The 18368-nt window shown below is 41.5% G+C and overlaps 1 protein-coding gene across 2 annotated transcripts in view; it reads left to right on the top strand.

Moving 5' to 3' along the window:
• The window catches only part of sdk2b (sidekick cell adhesion molecule 2b), a 662520-nt gene that overhangs the window by 497953 nt on the left and 146199 nt on the right, over positions 1-18368 (top strand). For both annotated transcript variants that reach the window (XM_069930148.1, XM_069930147.1), the window contains 4 exons: positions 2114-2315; positions 9763-9866; positions 15820-15890; positions 16135-16270. In XM_069930148.1, the coding sequence (XP_069786249.1) occupies positions 2114-2315; positions 9763-9866; positions 15820-15890; positions 16135-16270 (513 nt within the window). The remainder of the gene's footprint in view (positions 1-2113; positions 2316-9762; positions 9867-15819; positions 15891-16134; positions 16271-18368) is intronic.

Genomic DNA, 18368 nt, shown 5'->3' on the forward strand with positions numbered 1-18368 from the left:
GGAGTGATCCGACCTGGCTAGGGACACAACCCTTTAAGGCCCAGACAATAGGCGTGGCTTAGCTCTCAGCCAATCGCTGTAAGCACAGTCTAGATACTGTAACTATATACACTATATACATTGGTGATAGATCTGTCCGATCACAGATGTTAAATTAAGAAAGGAGAAAAGAGACGAGTGATTGCTTTCTAAAACAATAATCCATCACTCCACAGCATGTCCAATTAACACCTATTTGTGAAGTCTCTGTAGGCATCCTTCAAAGTTTTTGCAAAGGCACTCGGAGCCTGGACTGTCTGGCTTGAGCAGAGCTCTGGCATTTTAAATGAGATATGTGTTGTGAAGAGTTTGTGTTTGTTTGTAACCAACACTAAAAATCCTCCCACAATTTATCTCCTTTAAACATGTCTAGATACAATATAAAATATAACATTCTCTCTGTCTCTCCCAGCTCCAGGTTTTTTTTCTTATTACCTCTGGTGTTTCCCCATTTTATTTTCTCCTCTTCTCTTCCCTTTTCACACCACAAATTCCTGCTTGTACCCCACTCACTCCACTGCTGTCTTTCCCTCCTCGAGTTCTCTCTTCCACCATCTTCATCAACTCTCTCCTTAATCCCAACACCCGCTCCCCGAGCTTTCTTCCCAGGCTTCAGCAAAAACCCCTTCCAATGACTGTCTTTCCCACACACCCCTCCACTTTACTCCCAACTTTCCTCTTTGCCCTGTCCTCCACCCTCTACCCATTCTTCTCTCTCCCTCTCCAAAAATTTCTGATATCAGGTTGACAGTGATTAGGTTGACCAAGCTGCAAGACATTGCGCTCAGCCAAATGTGCCTCATGAGCCATGGTCAAGATTTTTACAATTCTACTAACACAGTGGTTCTCAACCTTTTTCTTTCCACTCACATCCCACTTTAAGTATTCCCTCTGCCATCAGTGCTCTGTGATTAGTAAGGGATTGCTTAAGGCGGTATGTGGGTGGAAAGAAAATGTTTGAAAACCATTGTTTTAATCGTACTTCATTGACTCGTTATGTGAATGGTTTCATTACTCCAAAGGATATGGGCCAATGACAATTTTTCTCAAGCAAAATATTTCCGTAATAATTGGGTCTAGAGCAGTAATTCTCAACCTTCCCTTCCCACTCACATCCCCCACCTTAAGCAATCCCTTACTAATCACAGAGCACCGGTGGGATGCGAGTGGAAAGAAAAAGGTTGAGAACCACTATATTAACGCAAGCCTCTCACGTGGAAATGATTATGCATTATTGGTGATCGCAGTATCAGAAGTATTTAAATTAATTGACTCCCAGTTTAAATGTTGATCCTCTGTGTCTTGGATCTGAATTTTAGTACATCTTAGATTAATGGGTTAGACCAGCCATTCTTAAGCATTTTTTTTGGCGATGGCCCTCTTAGGACTCAGCTCGAAGTTTATGAGCATGCTTCCCTGTGAAGCAGTCAAGTTTAGTCGGTTTATTCCATACCTCAACCGACGAAATAAAAAAGATTTTAAAAATGATGATTTCAGCCTGTGCCCTCCCCACCATTAACTTCCTTGGGAAGTTCTTGTCTGGATAGCAGAATGTCTGGGAGTAATTCTACCAGTAGGGATAAATGTCTTGAAGATCTGCTCTCCTTGTAAATCAGGACAGCAAGTGAGTAGCATGCACCATGGACAAAAATCGTAAACTGATCCAAACTCAAAAGAAGAGGGGCATGAAAATACAAACAACAGAGGAGATAAAAAATATTTTCAGTTTCTAATTCTTTTAAAGTAATTAATCTTTGCCATTGTTCAAGGGGAATTTTTCACTGCTTTAATTTCCTCAGATTTCTGTGAACTTATGACATGAGAATTTATCTCTTGGTGGTGGACTGCGATTTTTTTTGGTATGAAATATATCATCTGGAATGGTAGTGAAGGCAAATATAAACAATTAAAAAAGGGAATGTGATAGAAACCTAAAATGAGGAGATTTGAAAGACCGTGGAAAGAACGCAGAGGACAGGTATAACTTTTAAGGTGCCAGCACAGCTAAAAGAGGCTGAAGGGACTCTTCCTTGCTATAAGATTTTTTTGATCAGCCATTTCATTTCATTCTCAGTCCATCCACAGCCTCCCAGCAAACCGGCCATACAACAGCAAGATGTGCGGTCACGCAGTGTGCTGTTGTCATGGGAACCAGGCAGCGATGGGTTGTCTCCAGTTCGATACTACACCATCCAAATTCTGGAGTTGCCCAATGGAAACTGGTCACTTCACTCAGCTTCTGTGAGCCACGAATCCACCACGTATCTTGTAGACAGGTAAGTGATCATTTGTTTTTTTTTGTTGTTGAATAAGTTTGACAGCACTCATCGGAATTTAGGAGAATGAGAGGAGACCTCATTGAAAAATTTTGAATGTTGAAAGGCGAGGGCAGAACAGATATAGAAAGGTTGTTTGCCATGGTGGGAGAGTCTTGGAAAAGATGGCACAACTTCAGGATTGAAGGGCTTAGAACAGAGATGCGGAGGAATTTCTTCAGCCAGAGGATAGTAAAGCTGTGGAATTTGTTGCCACAGCCAATTATGGAGCCCAGGTCATTGGGTGTATTAAAGGCAGAGGTTGATAGGTTCTTGATTAGTCGGGGCATCAAAGGCTATGGGAAGAATAGGAAAATGGATCAGTTCATGATTAAATGGTTCAATGGACTGAATTGCCTGTTTCTGCTCCCATGTCTTATGGTCCTAAGGTTAGAGTTACAGTTTCTTCTTTTGGAAAATATGTCTGCCTAAAAAAAAATAAGTCCTTGCATTTTTCATGTGACCACCCCATTTTAAATCTCACAATCAAGGTAATTATTTTCAATTTTCTGCCAGCTTCTTGAACCCTGACAACCGACTCTTTTTTTAAGAAAAAGACAAACTTCACATCTGCTGAAACCTTCCCCACAAATTGCTTCTAATTAGCCTTACATTTCATTTGTTTCCTCCCTCTATTTCCATACAACAATTTTCAACCTATATCCCACTAATGCCCAAGCCCCACACTCATTCTCCTCCCCTTGACTCTCATCCACTCTACCATAACCCTGTACCCCACAACCCCCTCCCTCCCCCCCCCCCCCACACACACACACACACACACACACACACACACACACACACACACACACACACACACACACACACACACACACACACACACACACACACACACACACTCACCATTATAATCAGAGAAACCCCAAACCCGATTCCCAACCCTTTCTTGATTCCTGATTGGATCATGAACCACGTGGGAGCCAGGGGTTAATGCTTGGAAGTTTTACCCCACTGGAAAAATCAAGATGGTAACTGCTTAGAGGAAAGTACCAGCCCAAGACTACCTTGGACTCTCAAATATGGAATACAAACAGCAGAGAAGATAACCTGCCCTATTTAAAACACCAGAGCTTTGCAACTAACATTCCTAAATTATTAGGTACTAAATGGCCTTAAATGAGAACAATTCAGGAACTTTCTCAAATCCCATCTCAAAAGCAAGAAATAGACTGCATTCAGTATCACATTATATTGATGAGCTGCATACTCGACCTCAGACCACCCATGAAGAGAAGCCCGTTATGTTAATGATACTAATGTTTTTAAATGTTGCAACTTCCTGACATGGATCTAAACCTAGATTTGCCCTGAATGATGAACACAGGAAAACTGCACTTAAAGGTTATTTTGCTTAAATTTTTGACCCCTATTTAGAAATGTAATCAGCTCCTCTACACTTTTTGAGTGAAAAATGTTCATGTCCAACATCTTCTTCCATTCTGCTCATTGCCAATACATACAAAGTTGTTTTAAGTTCTGATTTGAAAGGAATGCTCCACTCAAAGCAGATTAGCAGTTTTTCCTTAGTAATTCAATAAGAAAGTCCGCAGATGCTGTGATTGTAGATTAATACACTAAAGTGCTGGAGATACTTAGCAGGTCAGGCGGCTCTCAGAAGATGCATATATCAAGGATACATCTTTAAGGTCAGCAATCATCAAGGATCTTCACCACCCAGTACACGTTGTGTTCTCGCTGCTACCATCAGGAAAGAGGTATAGATACCGCAAGACTCTCACCATCCAGTTTAGGAACAGCTACTACCCCTCCACCATCAAACTCCTTAACAACAAACTCAATCACGGACTGATTTAAGACCTCTTACTTGTGCATGTTATTTTTTTTCCTCTGTATAGTATGGTTAGTTTGTTTACATTTCTTTTTGTTTACATGTCTACGTTCAGTTTTTTTGCACTATCAATAAGTGGTAATTAAGCCTCACCCGCAGGTGAAAAAAGAATCTTAGGGTTGTATGTGATGTTGTGTATGTACTCTGTGTCAATAAATCTGAAATCTGATAAAACCAATGTTTCAAGCCTGAGTCCTCCATCAAGGTATAAACAAAAAGCAGACAAGTGCCTAAATTAAAATGTCGGGGAGGAGGGAATGACCAGGGGAATGAGCACAGGCCAAGAGGCAAAAAGCCATCATCGAGGAGTATGGGGGTGGGGGAAGGCAGAAGAGATCAAAGCTGAGAAGTGATAGTGAGAGGGGATAGCTCTCTAAATAACACCATTGGTAATGGTAGATTTTTGGCCTTTCCGACCAGCTACATTTAAGGAAATATCAGGCTTTGAGCATGTTTGCAATTGCGTCAGATCAGCTCAATCATTCAAAATCCATTACACAAATTGTACCCTTATCTACCACTGTCGCTAGCTTTTCAAAATCGTGGTCTGCCACCAAATAATGTGCTGCAGTAATCACCTGGTTTTAAATGCCATTGTTTGGCATTTATTATTATTGTATTTCTCCCCGAGCTAATTTAACACTTGGTGCACTCAAAGAATGTACAAATAAATATTTGTCCTCAGTCAGATGTACTGAACGTGCAATGTTATGCATAAATAGAAGTGCTTCTCATGAGCAGAGTTCAACAATTACATGCTGCTTTATTGTGCACTTGGGCCCAAACACCCATAACAAACTCGTGCAATTTAAGCTTTTAAAGCAGGATGGAAAAGGATTAAAAAAAAAAGAACAGATCATCTTAGGAATGGATATATTGGAACAATTATTCAAGATGCAGAGTTATTTTGTTGTCAGGTAATAAAATAGAAAATTTAATGTTACACAAAATTTCCTTTGGTCTACTGAGCCAGAAATTTCCCAGCGCTCCTTACAGTCAGAGAAAGAGAAGCAAAAGATCCCCGAAGTCATTGAATGCCCGTGGATTGCAGTGGTCCGAAGCCCTCCGCACCCACAGCCTTCAGTCCAATTCATCAGCAAATTGAGATCCAGAGGTTGGTTGGAGGAAGGGCAAGATTGGCTCATGCAGGTACCGGGGTTTAGATGTTTTAAAAAGAACAGGAGGGGGAGGGGGTGAGAAGCGGAATAGCGTTACTGGTCAGGAATAGTATTACGGCTGCAGAGGAAGTGTCCACTGAGTCGGTGTGGGTGGAAGTCAGAAATAGGTCAGGAGCTGTCACTGTGCTGGGAGTCGCCTACAGGCCCCCAAAGAGCTCCCGGGACACCAAGGAGCAAATTTTGGAATGGTAGTAGTTATGGATGATTTCAACTTCCCTCGTATTGATTGGCACCTACTGACTGCAAGAGTGCTGAATTTGTCAGGTGTGTATAGGAAGGGTTCCTGACACAGTGGGTGGATGGGCCAACGAAAGGAGAGGCCACACTGGATCTAGTTCTGGGGGAATCAACCTGGTCAGGTGAGGGAGCGAGCACTTTGGTGAGAGTGACCACAACTCTCTGAGATTCAGCAAAGCTGTGGAAAATGATGGAAACAATCAAAATGGGAAAGTGCTTAACTGGGGAAGGGCTAATTATAAAGGGATGAGGCAGGAACTAATGAGAATAAATTGGAAACAGATGTTTACGGGTGAAAGCACACAAGTAATGTGGATGAAATTTAGGGACCACTTGTGCTGGGTTCAGGAGTGGTTTGTCCCACTGGGACAAGGAAAAGATGGTAGGAAAAGGGAACCATGGCTGTCAAAACAGGTTAAGCAAATGGTCAAGAAGAAGAAAGAAGCATACATTAGATGTAAGAAGCAGGAAATAGGAAGGGCTCATTAGTGATGGCCAGGAAGGAGCTTAAGAAAGGACTTGAGAGAAGGAGAAGCAGAGGAGTTGACCCATGGTGGTGGACCAATGAGGGACTCTGAGGCTGAAGAACATGCAGGCAGCGGGCTGTTGGTGACTTGAGGCGAGGAACTCGCGCAGGCTGCTGGCGACAACAGTCAAGGCAGAGTCGGCGTCAGAACAAGTCTAATCGGGGAAGGGCATTAGGTTAACCACAGTAGGGGAGGGCGGGCACAACTACTCCTCCAGAGACTGTTACCCCTCAAGACTGCCAACCACAGGCACCACCATCTTGGGCTCAGATCCCATCGTCACAGGATTTTAAAATAAACCACCTTCGGCTCCTTTAATAGGCCGTTTAAAGCCTGTACAGAATCGGTGGCAATCAGACTGGGTGGACGGAGCCCGCATGGGATCCCTTGGCTCTGCACCAGTGAATTAAAATCAATAGCAGCTACAAAGAAGCTAAGATTTAAACTGTAAATTTGAAAATGTCATCGTCTTGCCTGCTTGTTTGCAATACTAAATCTGAATTCATATCATTATGTAACAAATTTGAAATAAATCAGGTATCAGGATTGAAAACGAAAGCAAATTTGCAGGATACAAAAGAAAATGAAGCATTGAGGGATGAGTAAATCTATTTATTTAAATATTTTTTGAAGTCAGAAAATGCATCTGATGATAGATATCACAAGTGAGTTCAGGAAAACAGCATCTCTGCATTCTTTGAGTACACTTAATATGAAAGATGATCTATGATGTGCTAGCAGTAAACAAATTTAAAATTGATGAATAATGGGAATGGTTGTGAAAGATAAATAGAAGAGATGAGTTGTGGTTTTTCTTTTTCTCAATCTCCTGTCCCTCCTCTCGAAGGAAAGCTTCCACGTCATGGCTGCCACCTCGTACCTCAGCAGTGGCTCTGAATAATGATACATCAATTGGAGTCTAGAACAACATAGCCAAGCACAATCTTTTCATTCCATTTGAAGTTGATGCACTTTTTGTGGATAATAGTTAATAGAATTAGGAATGGAAAGCTTGATTAATGTGTTCCCATGTTGGATCAACAGAGACCAGTGGTGGGAGTCCTCCAAAAATCAGCCATGTGTAATGGAAACTAAATCCTTCTAGAGATAACCAAAACAAATTTAAGATTCAAAATTTGTCATGTAATAAAGACTGTGCAATATTACATGAAATTTGTTTTCACCACAAGGCAGACAAATTCGCCATCAGCAGAAATTGCCTAAAGCAACTCTTGAAGTCCGAGAAAGAGAAGCAAAGAGTGACCCCTCAGAGTTGCCGAGGGTCTGTGGATTCACCTCCAATGCTTCTGCAGCTCTCACAGTCACACAGTGCCCAGGTCAAACCATCAGTGGCCCAAGTTCCAGATTCGAACCTCCAACACGATCAGGGACCCTTCAGCACCCTCGGCACCATCTTGCGTCCCAGATCCGATACCTGGTACCCACTTCATTCAGTCAGTTCTTGACCGCAGTCGCCACTAGCCCACAGCCAGTGAGGGTTCCAATAACAGTAGCATAGGACAGTAAATAGGATAAGGCACTTTTGGAAAAAAGATAGGATTACGAAATCTTCCGTAACCTTTCCATCCCAAAATTAGGTGCAGACAAATCACATTCGTAACGTCAACACAATACACCTATTTACTCATACAGTATTTTTCCGATTATCCAAAATGCTTGATCTGGACGTTTTTCGGTTAAACGGATTTTTCGGATAACTGAGGAACTGCTTTAAGCATCCCAGTAGCGTCAACAGAAAATTTATATCAGCGGTTAAACAACAAGAAAAAAAACAATGAAAGGTTTTTCAAGCATGAAATAATGTTTAATTCTTACCCAAAAAAAAAATGATGTCTGCTTACAAAATAAGATAAATGCATACATTTAAGAAAATATTTTTTCCCAACTTTTGGATAACTGAGAATTTTGGAATATCGGAAATGTACTGTAATATTGTTGGAGGTCATTCGGCTCGGTGAGTCTGACCTGCTGAGTGTTTTTAGTATGGGAAAATGTGTTTTCCATCGCCAGGGCTGAATCAAAATCAAGCAACTTTGGGTAAAGGTAGGTCGTGCTTTGAGCAGATTTAACATGCAGCATATTCTATGAATTTCAAATCAGCTAGTGAGAGGCTGGGACTATTATTGCGCAGAATACAATGTGGGTTCACTATTCACCAAGTGAATAGATTCCTATTCACCTTGTGGATCTTCAGAAAAATGTGCAAACCAAAAAGTAAAAGCTCTAAATGGACCCATGTTTTGGGTTGGAAGCCTTCATCAAGATCGAGAGTGCAGAGGAGAGGTGGCTATTATGATGGGTATAATGAGGACAGGGAGGAAGGAGTTAGACAGGGGCCAGTAGATAAAGCAGGGAGGGGTGAAGGATAACAGCTAAAGGCAGTTGATTAGTAAGTGCCAGACAAAGGGGAGAGAGGCAAGAGAATCAAAAGGGTCAGAGGGAGCAGGGAGGAAGATGAGTTATTTAAGGTGAAGGAGGGTACTGGAATCCAATCCGGTGACAATAGCCTCTTTTAAATTGCAGCCCCTGGGTCGCCCTCCTGGGACCTGAGTGCGATTACTGGGGCAAGGGTACTGGAAGCACCTTTTAAATTACAGGGAGATCTACCCATTAAATCTCCAAACTAGCAATTTATGGAGAATCCCGCCCCTGCAATGACACATCACGTACTCACCGGAACTACTGCCGGATGTTCGGATGCTGGCTGCCCGGTGATGCACGCACACAAGCGCTGACGTCTCCGGAATAAGTGGGTCGGCCATTTTCATTTTCAAATCGCCTGTGGACGAGACCTAGGTAAGTTTAACTGGGTTCCCTGACTACCTCGGAGGTAGATCAGGGACCCGGTTGCATTCCGACGGGGTTGACCGGGTCAGACCCTTTCTAACTGCCGCGTAACTGGGGCGCTAACCGGGCAAATTGCCCAGTTAACTCCATTTTACACTGCAATTTGAAAAGGCCTAGTGAGAGACCAGATGGAACCAAAAGGGAGGGAAGGATCCAGTAGCAGAAACCTAAACGGAACCAGAAAGGGAGGAGGAATGAGAATGGGTGGGGGTGGTAGATTTAAATGTTCTGAGGGGCATCTTTTTCGGACAGAGGGTGATGTATCTATGGAACGAACTGCCAGAGGAAATGGTGAAGGTGGAAACAACTGCAACTTTTAAAAGACATTTAGGTGCATGTACAGTCGAGGTTGAGAGTGATATGGACTAAATGCAGGCAAATGAGACGAGCTTAGGTAGACAATTTGATTGGTGTGTCAAGTTGGGCTGAAGGGCCTGTTTTCATGCTGTAAACTTTTATGACTCCATACATTTGTTGACAAATAAGGCAAAGAAAATTTACTTAGAACATGCATAATTTAGAATGGAGAAGAAATTTTGGATGAAGATTTTAAAAAAACATTGCCTTTGTATATCTTCCTTCAAATTCCTTTCAGGATTTCCCAAAGCACGTTATAACCAATGCAATATTTTCCAAGCATAATCTCTGTTATCATTATAGATGGCGTCAGAAGAACTTTGATTCACTAATCAAACCCAAGTGATGTCATATCTGAATATTTTTTGCAGGCTAAAGCCTTTCACCTCTTACAAATTCCGTGTGAAAGCAACTAATGACGTTGGTGACGGTGAATACAGCGAAGAATCTGATTCTGTCACAACTCTGCAGGCTGGTGAGTTTCAGGTGGAACCATAAAGTCAAGTCAAAAAATACAGTGTTTTGTATTTCTGGTGATTTTTTTTATATAAACGATTTCAAAAGAGAATCAAGGGCTGTTTTATAGTGAAAAGACAATTGAATCTGATTGTCTGATAATGAATGCAATTCCCATGCTAATAATGGATGGTATTCAGGTCACCCCAGGTTAAAACTCCTGACTCAAAATGTATTAACTGGAATGCTTCCCTAAATTTCTTTTTCCTGTCTGCATGGACAACTGATATTGAAATAGATTTTGTCAATAAGATACTGTCTATCTCAGAATCAGACACAATATCATGCTTCATCCAAGATGGCACTCCAGCAGAGAACTGAGAAAGCTGCTTCTTAACAGTGATCTATATACATCCAAAGATTTTGAATTGCACACATTACAATATATATATATATATATATATATATATATACTGACTGGCATGCTTGTGTACAAGGTGTGAACCAGTGACTCCATGCCTTAATGAGACATCGGAAGCTACAGAGCAGGTGCTACTCCATTTCAACACCGTCTTACTTACACTTCACTTAGAAACTTTACCCAACTAATGTTAATTCACACCTCAGTCCTGTAAGGGACATCTTTTTAAATTTTACATTAAAGCTGTATAAAAACTTTGGCTTCTTCCTCTGTGTAAACATCTTGTGCGTATTCATGGGTACGCCCGCAATCACGCCACCTCGCATGACTTCTCAACTACCGATCCGAGATGCAAATTGAAAAGTAGCCATGTGAACGGTGAGATTCAAATTCACGTGGAGAAAAATGTTTTGACCTTGAAAAGGCCTGCCACTCATATCAGCATCTCGTATGGCAAAATCCATTTTCTGAGTTATGTTTAATGAAGTGTATTTGAGGTGTCATCCTGTTCAAAAGAAATGCAAATTGTTGCAGATATTCAGCTGTATCACAAGAAGGCAGATGTGAGGCAGCTGGTAAACCTAAAATCCAGTTACCAACCATGCCGCCAGTTAGATTATGTGGCAGCAGCTTGGTTAACCACGTCACCAATGGCAACAACAATATCTCTGCCTTGTATTCCTTCCTTCAACGATATTCTGTGATTAGAGATTTTTTAAATGCTGACTCGTAGCTTTTATCTAATTGCTACAATTACGATGGTACATTTCTTTCCTTCCCAACTACCGGTGCAGATCATTTTACAATGTTCCTTACTCTTCTGCTTGAAGAGGATTTTGCTTGAGAAAGGCAGTGATCATGAATGATGCATAGCTGTATAGAAGAAAGCACAATGAATGTACTTCAGCCACTCTGCAGGGGATAGATCAATTTATTCTGATCTCAGACAAAAAAATGAGATAAAGAGAGTTGTTTTGGTTTCGACTGAAGCGAGCTGGTACTTTTCTCAGTGTAATGCAAATTCTCAGTGTAATGCAAATAATATTGTGTTACATTATCAAGAGTAGCTATAGTGGTTGCATTCACCATCCAAGACATTCCTATTCATGAAACAAAATTATTTATTTATTTGTGCTTTTGAATACTTGTCATGTGTATTATGTCTAGTTGTCTCTGCGTGTTTTGCTCTGAGGACCAGAGAGTATTTTTCGTCAGGTTTTACTTATGCAATCAGATGACAAGAAACTTGACTTGAGTGAAATGGTTAGCATCATAGCGAAGGATCTTTGTTGGTGCCTTTCTGTTTGTAGTAGGTCCAGTTCTGGGAGTTATGAGTGAACTCTGCACAAGCATATTTATTGAATTTAGATTAAATTGCACTGGATGAAAAAATCGAATGGGATCCCAATTTTCTTCTCTGCCAAAATGCAGAAATGCTAGAGGAACTCGACCGATCTCGCATGTTCATAGGAAGTAAAGATGCTGTGTTTCTTCACTCATTCTTGGGGAAGGACTTGGGCCTCAAACATCAGACATATATCTTTACTTCCTTTGGACGCTGCAAGACCAGCTGAGTTCCTCCAAAAATTCTGTGTTTTGATGACAGTCACATATGAAGACTTTGGTGTTTCACTTTATTCTCTGCCAACCCTGGATGGGAGGTAAGATCTTGGTCTAATGCTCCTCAGTAAGATGTCACATTCTCTGTTCTCTGCTCCTGTTGCTTTTCACAACGCATTCAATTGGTCCATTTACAGCTCTTATCTTTATACTCACCAGATTAGAATTTCCAAGCATCCAGCCAGTTGCCAAAGTGAAATCTTGAGTGTGGCTTCAAGTATATTTTTTGTGTGTGCTGCACTATTCCTGATACTGTACCAGTTTGCCAAATTTAAGTTTTATTTTGCTTCCTGGAGGAAGTATAGTAAAATCCCTGTTATCCAGAATTCAAGCAACCAGAAGAAAATTGCGGAAAATAAATCAGGAAAATTGAAAATTAGCTCCCTGAGTTGTCAGTTCACCAATCTCAAGCAATCTCAAGCAACCTAAAAATTCACTTATCCAGCATCTACCAATCCCCATGGGTACTGGATGCCAGGGTTTTTACTACACTCAACAATGGTGGAAGAGCAAAATTTAGACTTTGTTTTCAAGGTGAATGAAGAGTTAACATTCCATCACACACTGAGCAAAATCAGATGTTGGAAAGCATCCATTTTTTTGTAAATTTCACTGTGCACTTATCTGCAAAAATAATTTATAAAACACAATCGGAATGCTTTTCCAAGATATGAATTTCTGTGTCGTCAAAGGATACAGTTTTTAAAGATAATGGTGTTTACTGCTGCAGTTTGAATGTGGATGAAAAGTTAGCAGTACCTTGGATTTTGGCATTTGTGCAACAACTGTTTAAACTTGGCTAAAAATGCATAATTTAGCCAAAGAATGATTTGCAAAAGAATTTAAAGATTTTAAGATTTGATGCAAGATTCAAATAAATGCAACCATTAAGTGCACATTCAAACTGTTTTGTTACAGTTAGATATTTTGGTCTCTTGCTTAATTGGGGTGATTTTCTTTTCACCGAGACATTTGTAAAAAGTAGTATGGCCCAAAGTATTTGGAAAAAGTAGTTTCCTTCCACAGCAATGTTGATAGCTGTCTTTATTAAGAGTGTGAGTGTCATGAATCAGGGGAGCATAGGAGGACCAGGGAGCCAGCCGTTCTTGCACAGATTCTTGCACCCAAGCTAACTGTCCATTGAAAAACAATGCAACATGCATTAAAGCCCAAAGGGGAAGAGAGAAAAGTGTTTTGTGAGAAGTAGGCGTTTTTCACCCAAACATCATGCTACATTTGGGTATTGCACAAGACAAAGGAATGATGGTTTATCTATATGCCAGATGTTTCTAAATTTAAGACCCAGCAAAACTTGAAGCAAGTAGAAATCACTAAGAAGCTGGACTCACCATCGGTAGAAATGGTCAGTTGGTGTTCTGAGTCGGCACCTTCCATCGAGACTAAAGTAGGAAGGGACGATATCCTGTATATCAAGGATGAAAGAAGAAAGGTGTAAGAAGCCAATCATAGGTTGAGAGGAGATGGGAGTATTGGACAGGAAGTGGAGCGACAGGTAGAGTGAGAGTGACTGACCACTGGGTGGACAGGAAGTGGAGCGACAGGTAGAGTGAGAGTGACTGACCACTGGGTGGACAGGAAGTGGAGCGACAGGTAGAGTGAGAGTGACTGACCACTGGGTGGACAGGAAGTGGAGCGACAGGTAGAGTGAGAGTGACTGACCACTGGGTGGACAGGAAGTGGAGAGACAGGTAGAGTGAGAGTGACTGACCACTGGGTGGACAGGAAGTGGAGAGACAGGTAGAGGAGAGTGACTGACCACTGGGTGGACAGGAAGTGGAGAGACAGGTAGAGTGAGAGTGACTGACCACTGGGTGGACAGGAAGTGGAGAGACAGGTAGAGTGAGAGTGACTGACTACTGGGTGGACAGGAAGTGGAGAGACAGGTAGAGTGAGAGTGACTGACCACTGGGTGGACAGGAAGTGGAGAGACAGGTAGAGTGAGAGTGACTGACCACTGGGTGGACAGGAAGTGGAGAGACAGGTAGAGTGAGAGTGACTGACCACTGGGTGGACAGGAAGTGGAGAGACAGGTAGAGTGAGAGTGACTGACCACTGGGAAGGGGAGGGGGAAGGTTACAGAGTAAAATAAGAACAGGAAGGAGTAGGTAAAGAAGAAATAGAAGCAGATGTGGGGGTTACTGAAATGAGAAAAATAGGTGTTCATGCCATTGTGTTCAAGGAATCTGATGTGCTGTTCCTCAAGTTTACATTTGGCCTCATCCTGTCGAAGGATGAGGCTGAGAATAGATATGTCTGTGTGGGAATTGTTGGCAAATAGGAATTCTATCTTGGAATAAATGAGCTCTGAAGGAAATAATGAATGAAGTCAGCTCTGGTGATATGTATAATATCTTCCCTTCCACAAATCAGCACCAACTGTGACTGGTGTTAGGATGGCTTAAATAAAAACTTTCAGTGATACTTTAGAGCACCACACAAAATGCTGGAAGAACTCTGGGGATCAGACAGCATCCCTGGAAGACAATAGACAGTCAACATTTTGAGCTGTAATCTGTCAACAAGAATCGGAGGAGAAGGCCAAAGCTTGAATGGGTGGCCATGGGGAGGAAATAGGAAAATGTGAGAAGCTAGGAGGCAGATGTAGAGGGTTCAGATGCCACTCATGGGTAGACAGTAGATCATGGGATTAAGGGAAGGGTGGGAAGCTAGAGGAAGGAAGGTGTGGGTGACAGGCATGTCGAGAGAATGGAGAAGGGGAAAGAGAAAGAGGAATGGGGCTAGAGGTATTAGGGAAAGCAAGTAGGGGTGGTTACCAGAAACTGGAAACTGACATTGATGCTACCAGTTTGAGGCAGCCAGGACAGAATATAAGCCGCTGAACCTCAATTTGTGTGTGACCTCGACATGACTGTCCAGACAGCCGTGAACAGACATGTCGGAACGTGAATGAGATGTTGAATTGAAATGCTGGTCACTGGAAGATCCTGGCTTTTACAGCAAAGGTACTCCTAGCTTTTTACTTTTTTCTTATATACCCATTTCTTCCCCCTCCCACCTGTATTCACCCATCATCATCCTCCTCCCCCACCCTCTTTTTCAGGCTTCTGAGCCCTTTCCTGATGAAAGATTATGATCTGCAGTGTTGCCTCTTACCTTCCATGGATGCTACCTGCTTGCTCCAGCACTTTGTGTGTGGCTCCAGTCTCCCAGCATCTGCACTTTTTCTTGAATGAGTCTTTTGATACAGCTTCAACCACACAGGCAAGAAGATCCGAGGTTTAGTTCAGCATCTGAGAGGATTATACCTTAGATGGAGTGGCAATCTCACACACACATACACACACACACACACACACACACACTCTCTCTCTCTCTATCACACACACACACACACACACACTCTCTCTCTATCACACTCACACACACACACTCACACACACTCATACACACATACACACACTCTCTCACACACACACACTCACACTCTCACACTCACACACACACACACACACTCACACACACACACACATATTCTCTATCACATTCACACACACACACTCACACACACACACACATATTCTCTATCACATTCACACACACACACACTCACACACACACACACACACACACACACACACACACACACACACACACACACACACACACACACACACACACACACACACACACACACACACACACAGAGTGGCCACATGGACAAAATGACAGCACTGAAAAAATCCTCTTGGAATGGAAGATGTTGACTTCAGGAGGAAAGGACCAGACAGGAAAATGTTAGGGTGACCTGAAGAAGTGCAGTTTTATGGACCTCAAATCTTCCTGCAGAAGAGCTAGGTGTTAGAAAAACAAATATGTAATGCTGGTGATATTTTTGTCCATACCTTGGATTAATGGCACAAAGATACTGATGTCAGATTTTGTATTGCAGCTCCTGATGAAGCACCCGAAATTCTCTCTGTGACGCCCCATACTACCACCTCCGTAATGATTCGTTGGCAAGTAAGAATGCTGGGATAGTTCAAATTCACCAGTAGTGTGTGGCCATTATCTGTTGCTTGCAGTGATTTATTGTGAAGCAAAGCCACGGTGTGTTTGATGAAATTAAGGGAGTACAGAATTTAAACTAGCCTGTCCAGTACTTTTGCACTGTACCAAAGTATAAGGGCTTTTGGTAACTTGTTCCTCCTCTTTGCAAATAAATTGATTGCTGACTCTATTTCCTCCCCCTCCTCCCCCCACCAAGCCACCAGCCGAAGAGAAGATTAATGGAATACTATTAGGGTACCGAATTCGATACCGAGAACTCGTTTATGACAACTACCGAAGCTTTACTCTTCGCACTGTGGGTAATCCCGGTGCTAAGTGGTCTGAACTTACACGTAAGTCTGTTTTGTCTCACTCATCTCATAAGGGTGGACAGATTATTTGTCTGTTCCCATAGAAAGTAGTGTTGCTTAATTAGCTTGTATGGACTTAGCCTGGCAATTTCATTTCCAATTCTGCAGAGACAATCACAGTTTGTTAATAGTACCATATCATCTTGCAATAAATGCTTTTCACTCCAATCCAGAGGTAATTTTAAGTGAAACCAAGATGATTGACCTCCTCCTTCTCCATCGTGGTCGCAATGGCTGATAAAGTAACTGAGCTTAAGCAATCTTTCAGTTATTGAAAGTGATCTTCCTGGGTGACATACTTTAAAAATGAAACACAGCTGTTTTGTTCATTACTTGGCAGCCCAAAAATATTTGAATTGTTTTGTTGCATTTCCGTATTTTTGGACCCCAGTCGTTTGAGCCACAAGATTAAATTAAATTGGTGGATGAAAGAGAAAAATACAGATCTAATTCTATTCCGCTGATTGGCATTTTTGTTCTGAAAATTCAGAAGAAGTAATTTAAGGTTCAAATTTACATTTAGAATAAATTGAGCTTTGATGTCATATAATTTAAATTGGAAGAATTCTGAAAATGAAGCAATGATTTGTAAACTCCTGGCAAAACTAATGTAATTGGGAAACTCGACATTGTTTGGCATTAGAGCTTACACAAATGATATTGATTATGGTTGTTTCTCATCCATCATTCATCTTGCTCCTCAATAATTCTAGGACCAACAATTTTACCTGTTGCATTAACGATCGATTTCCTGTCCATTCTAAGGTCAGAAGTGGGTTGCTCATTGATTGTGCAATGTACCAATCCATTCTTATTTTATTGGATAATTAAATAATACTTGCTCCACTTACTTTTCCAATAAGGAAGTGTCTAACCACTTCCCTTTGATCTACAGCATCTATACCATCATTCATACCCCAGTCATTACCAATTACCAGCAACTTCACTGACCTGAAATGTCCAATCAAACGTCAGTTTCCTCGGCTTTGCCATCATCATCAATGAATATCCCAAAGGGATTTTTGCAAATGATTGAATCATATTCTATACTTGTTCCATGCACTGTTCCTAAGTATAACTACCAACGATCTATACAACTGAAGTTTATGGATGAAGGGCTTTGGAGAGAAAGCAGGAATTGGGTCCTGGAGTCATATGATCATATTGAATTGTGGTGAGGCACAAAGGGCTCCTGTATCCGTTTCTATAATGAAGCATCCGTTAGAACAATATGTATATCATTCAGGTTGGGTTGATTTGGTGACCAACAGTTTAGAGACTCATGTGCCAGATAATGATCACTACAACATGCTACATGGAACTATAGAGGCCCTTCACCCCTCGATGTGGTGCCGACGACATGAGAGAGCCTAAGTACCTGTTCTTGATGTTTATTGAGTCTTTCTCCATCAACATCCTGGTTGTTGACAATGTTCAGAAACTGAATGGACTAGCCACTTAAATCTGGCGATGAGAGAAAGGTCAGAGGTGGGCATCCTGCAGAGAGACTGACACCTTGACTGCCCAAGGCCTTTGTACTATCATTGAAATAGTCATATGGAGTGAGACGGAAATATCTGCACGAACCTGGATTAGGCCAGATCAACAACATTCACGATACTGAACCAATTTGTCTGCCACTTTCATTTCTAATTCTACAGATGCAATTTATTGGACAATGAAACAATGAAAAAATTCTCATGCATCACAGTTTTATTGGCCAAAATACTAAGTGAGCTTCTGCAGTCTTGCTGGTTCCACAAATGAAAAAAAATCTCAACTAGTTGTACTGAAGAATGAGTTGACAAGAAAAGAGCTGGCTGATAAATCTGAAATTGGGGAAATATTTGGAGAAGCAAGGTATCTAATACAATAAGTTCTAAAAGATTTTATTAAAAATCTGTGAACAAGTCCAAACAAAATGAGTTGAAGATGCCTCGGATGCAATTTCAAGAGTTGAAGAGTGTGAATGGAAGGACAAACTGAGGAAGCTCGCTTTGTGATTCTTGGAAAGAATTAGCACATGGAGAAATGTGATCTAAACATTAATTTCAATGCTATGATAATACAGGAAGACAAC

This window comes from Narcine bancroftii, chromosome 3 (assembly GCF_036971445.1).
Source record: "Narcine bancroftii isolate sNarBan1 chromosome 3, sNarBan1.hap1, whole genome shotgun sequence".
NCBI lineage: Eukaryota > Metazoa > Chordata > Chondrichthyes > Torpediniformes > Narcinidae > Narcine > Narcine bancroftii.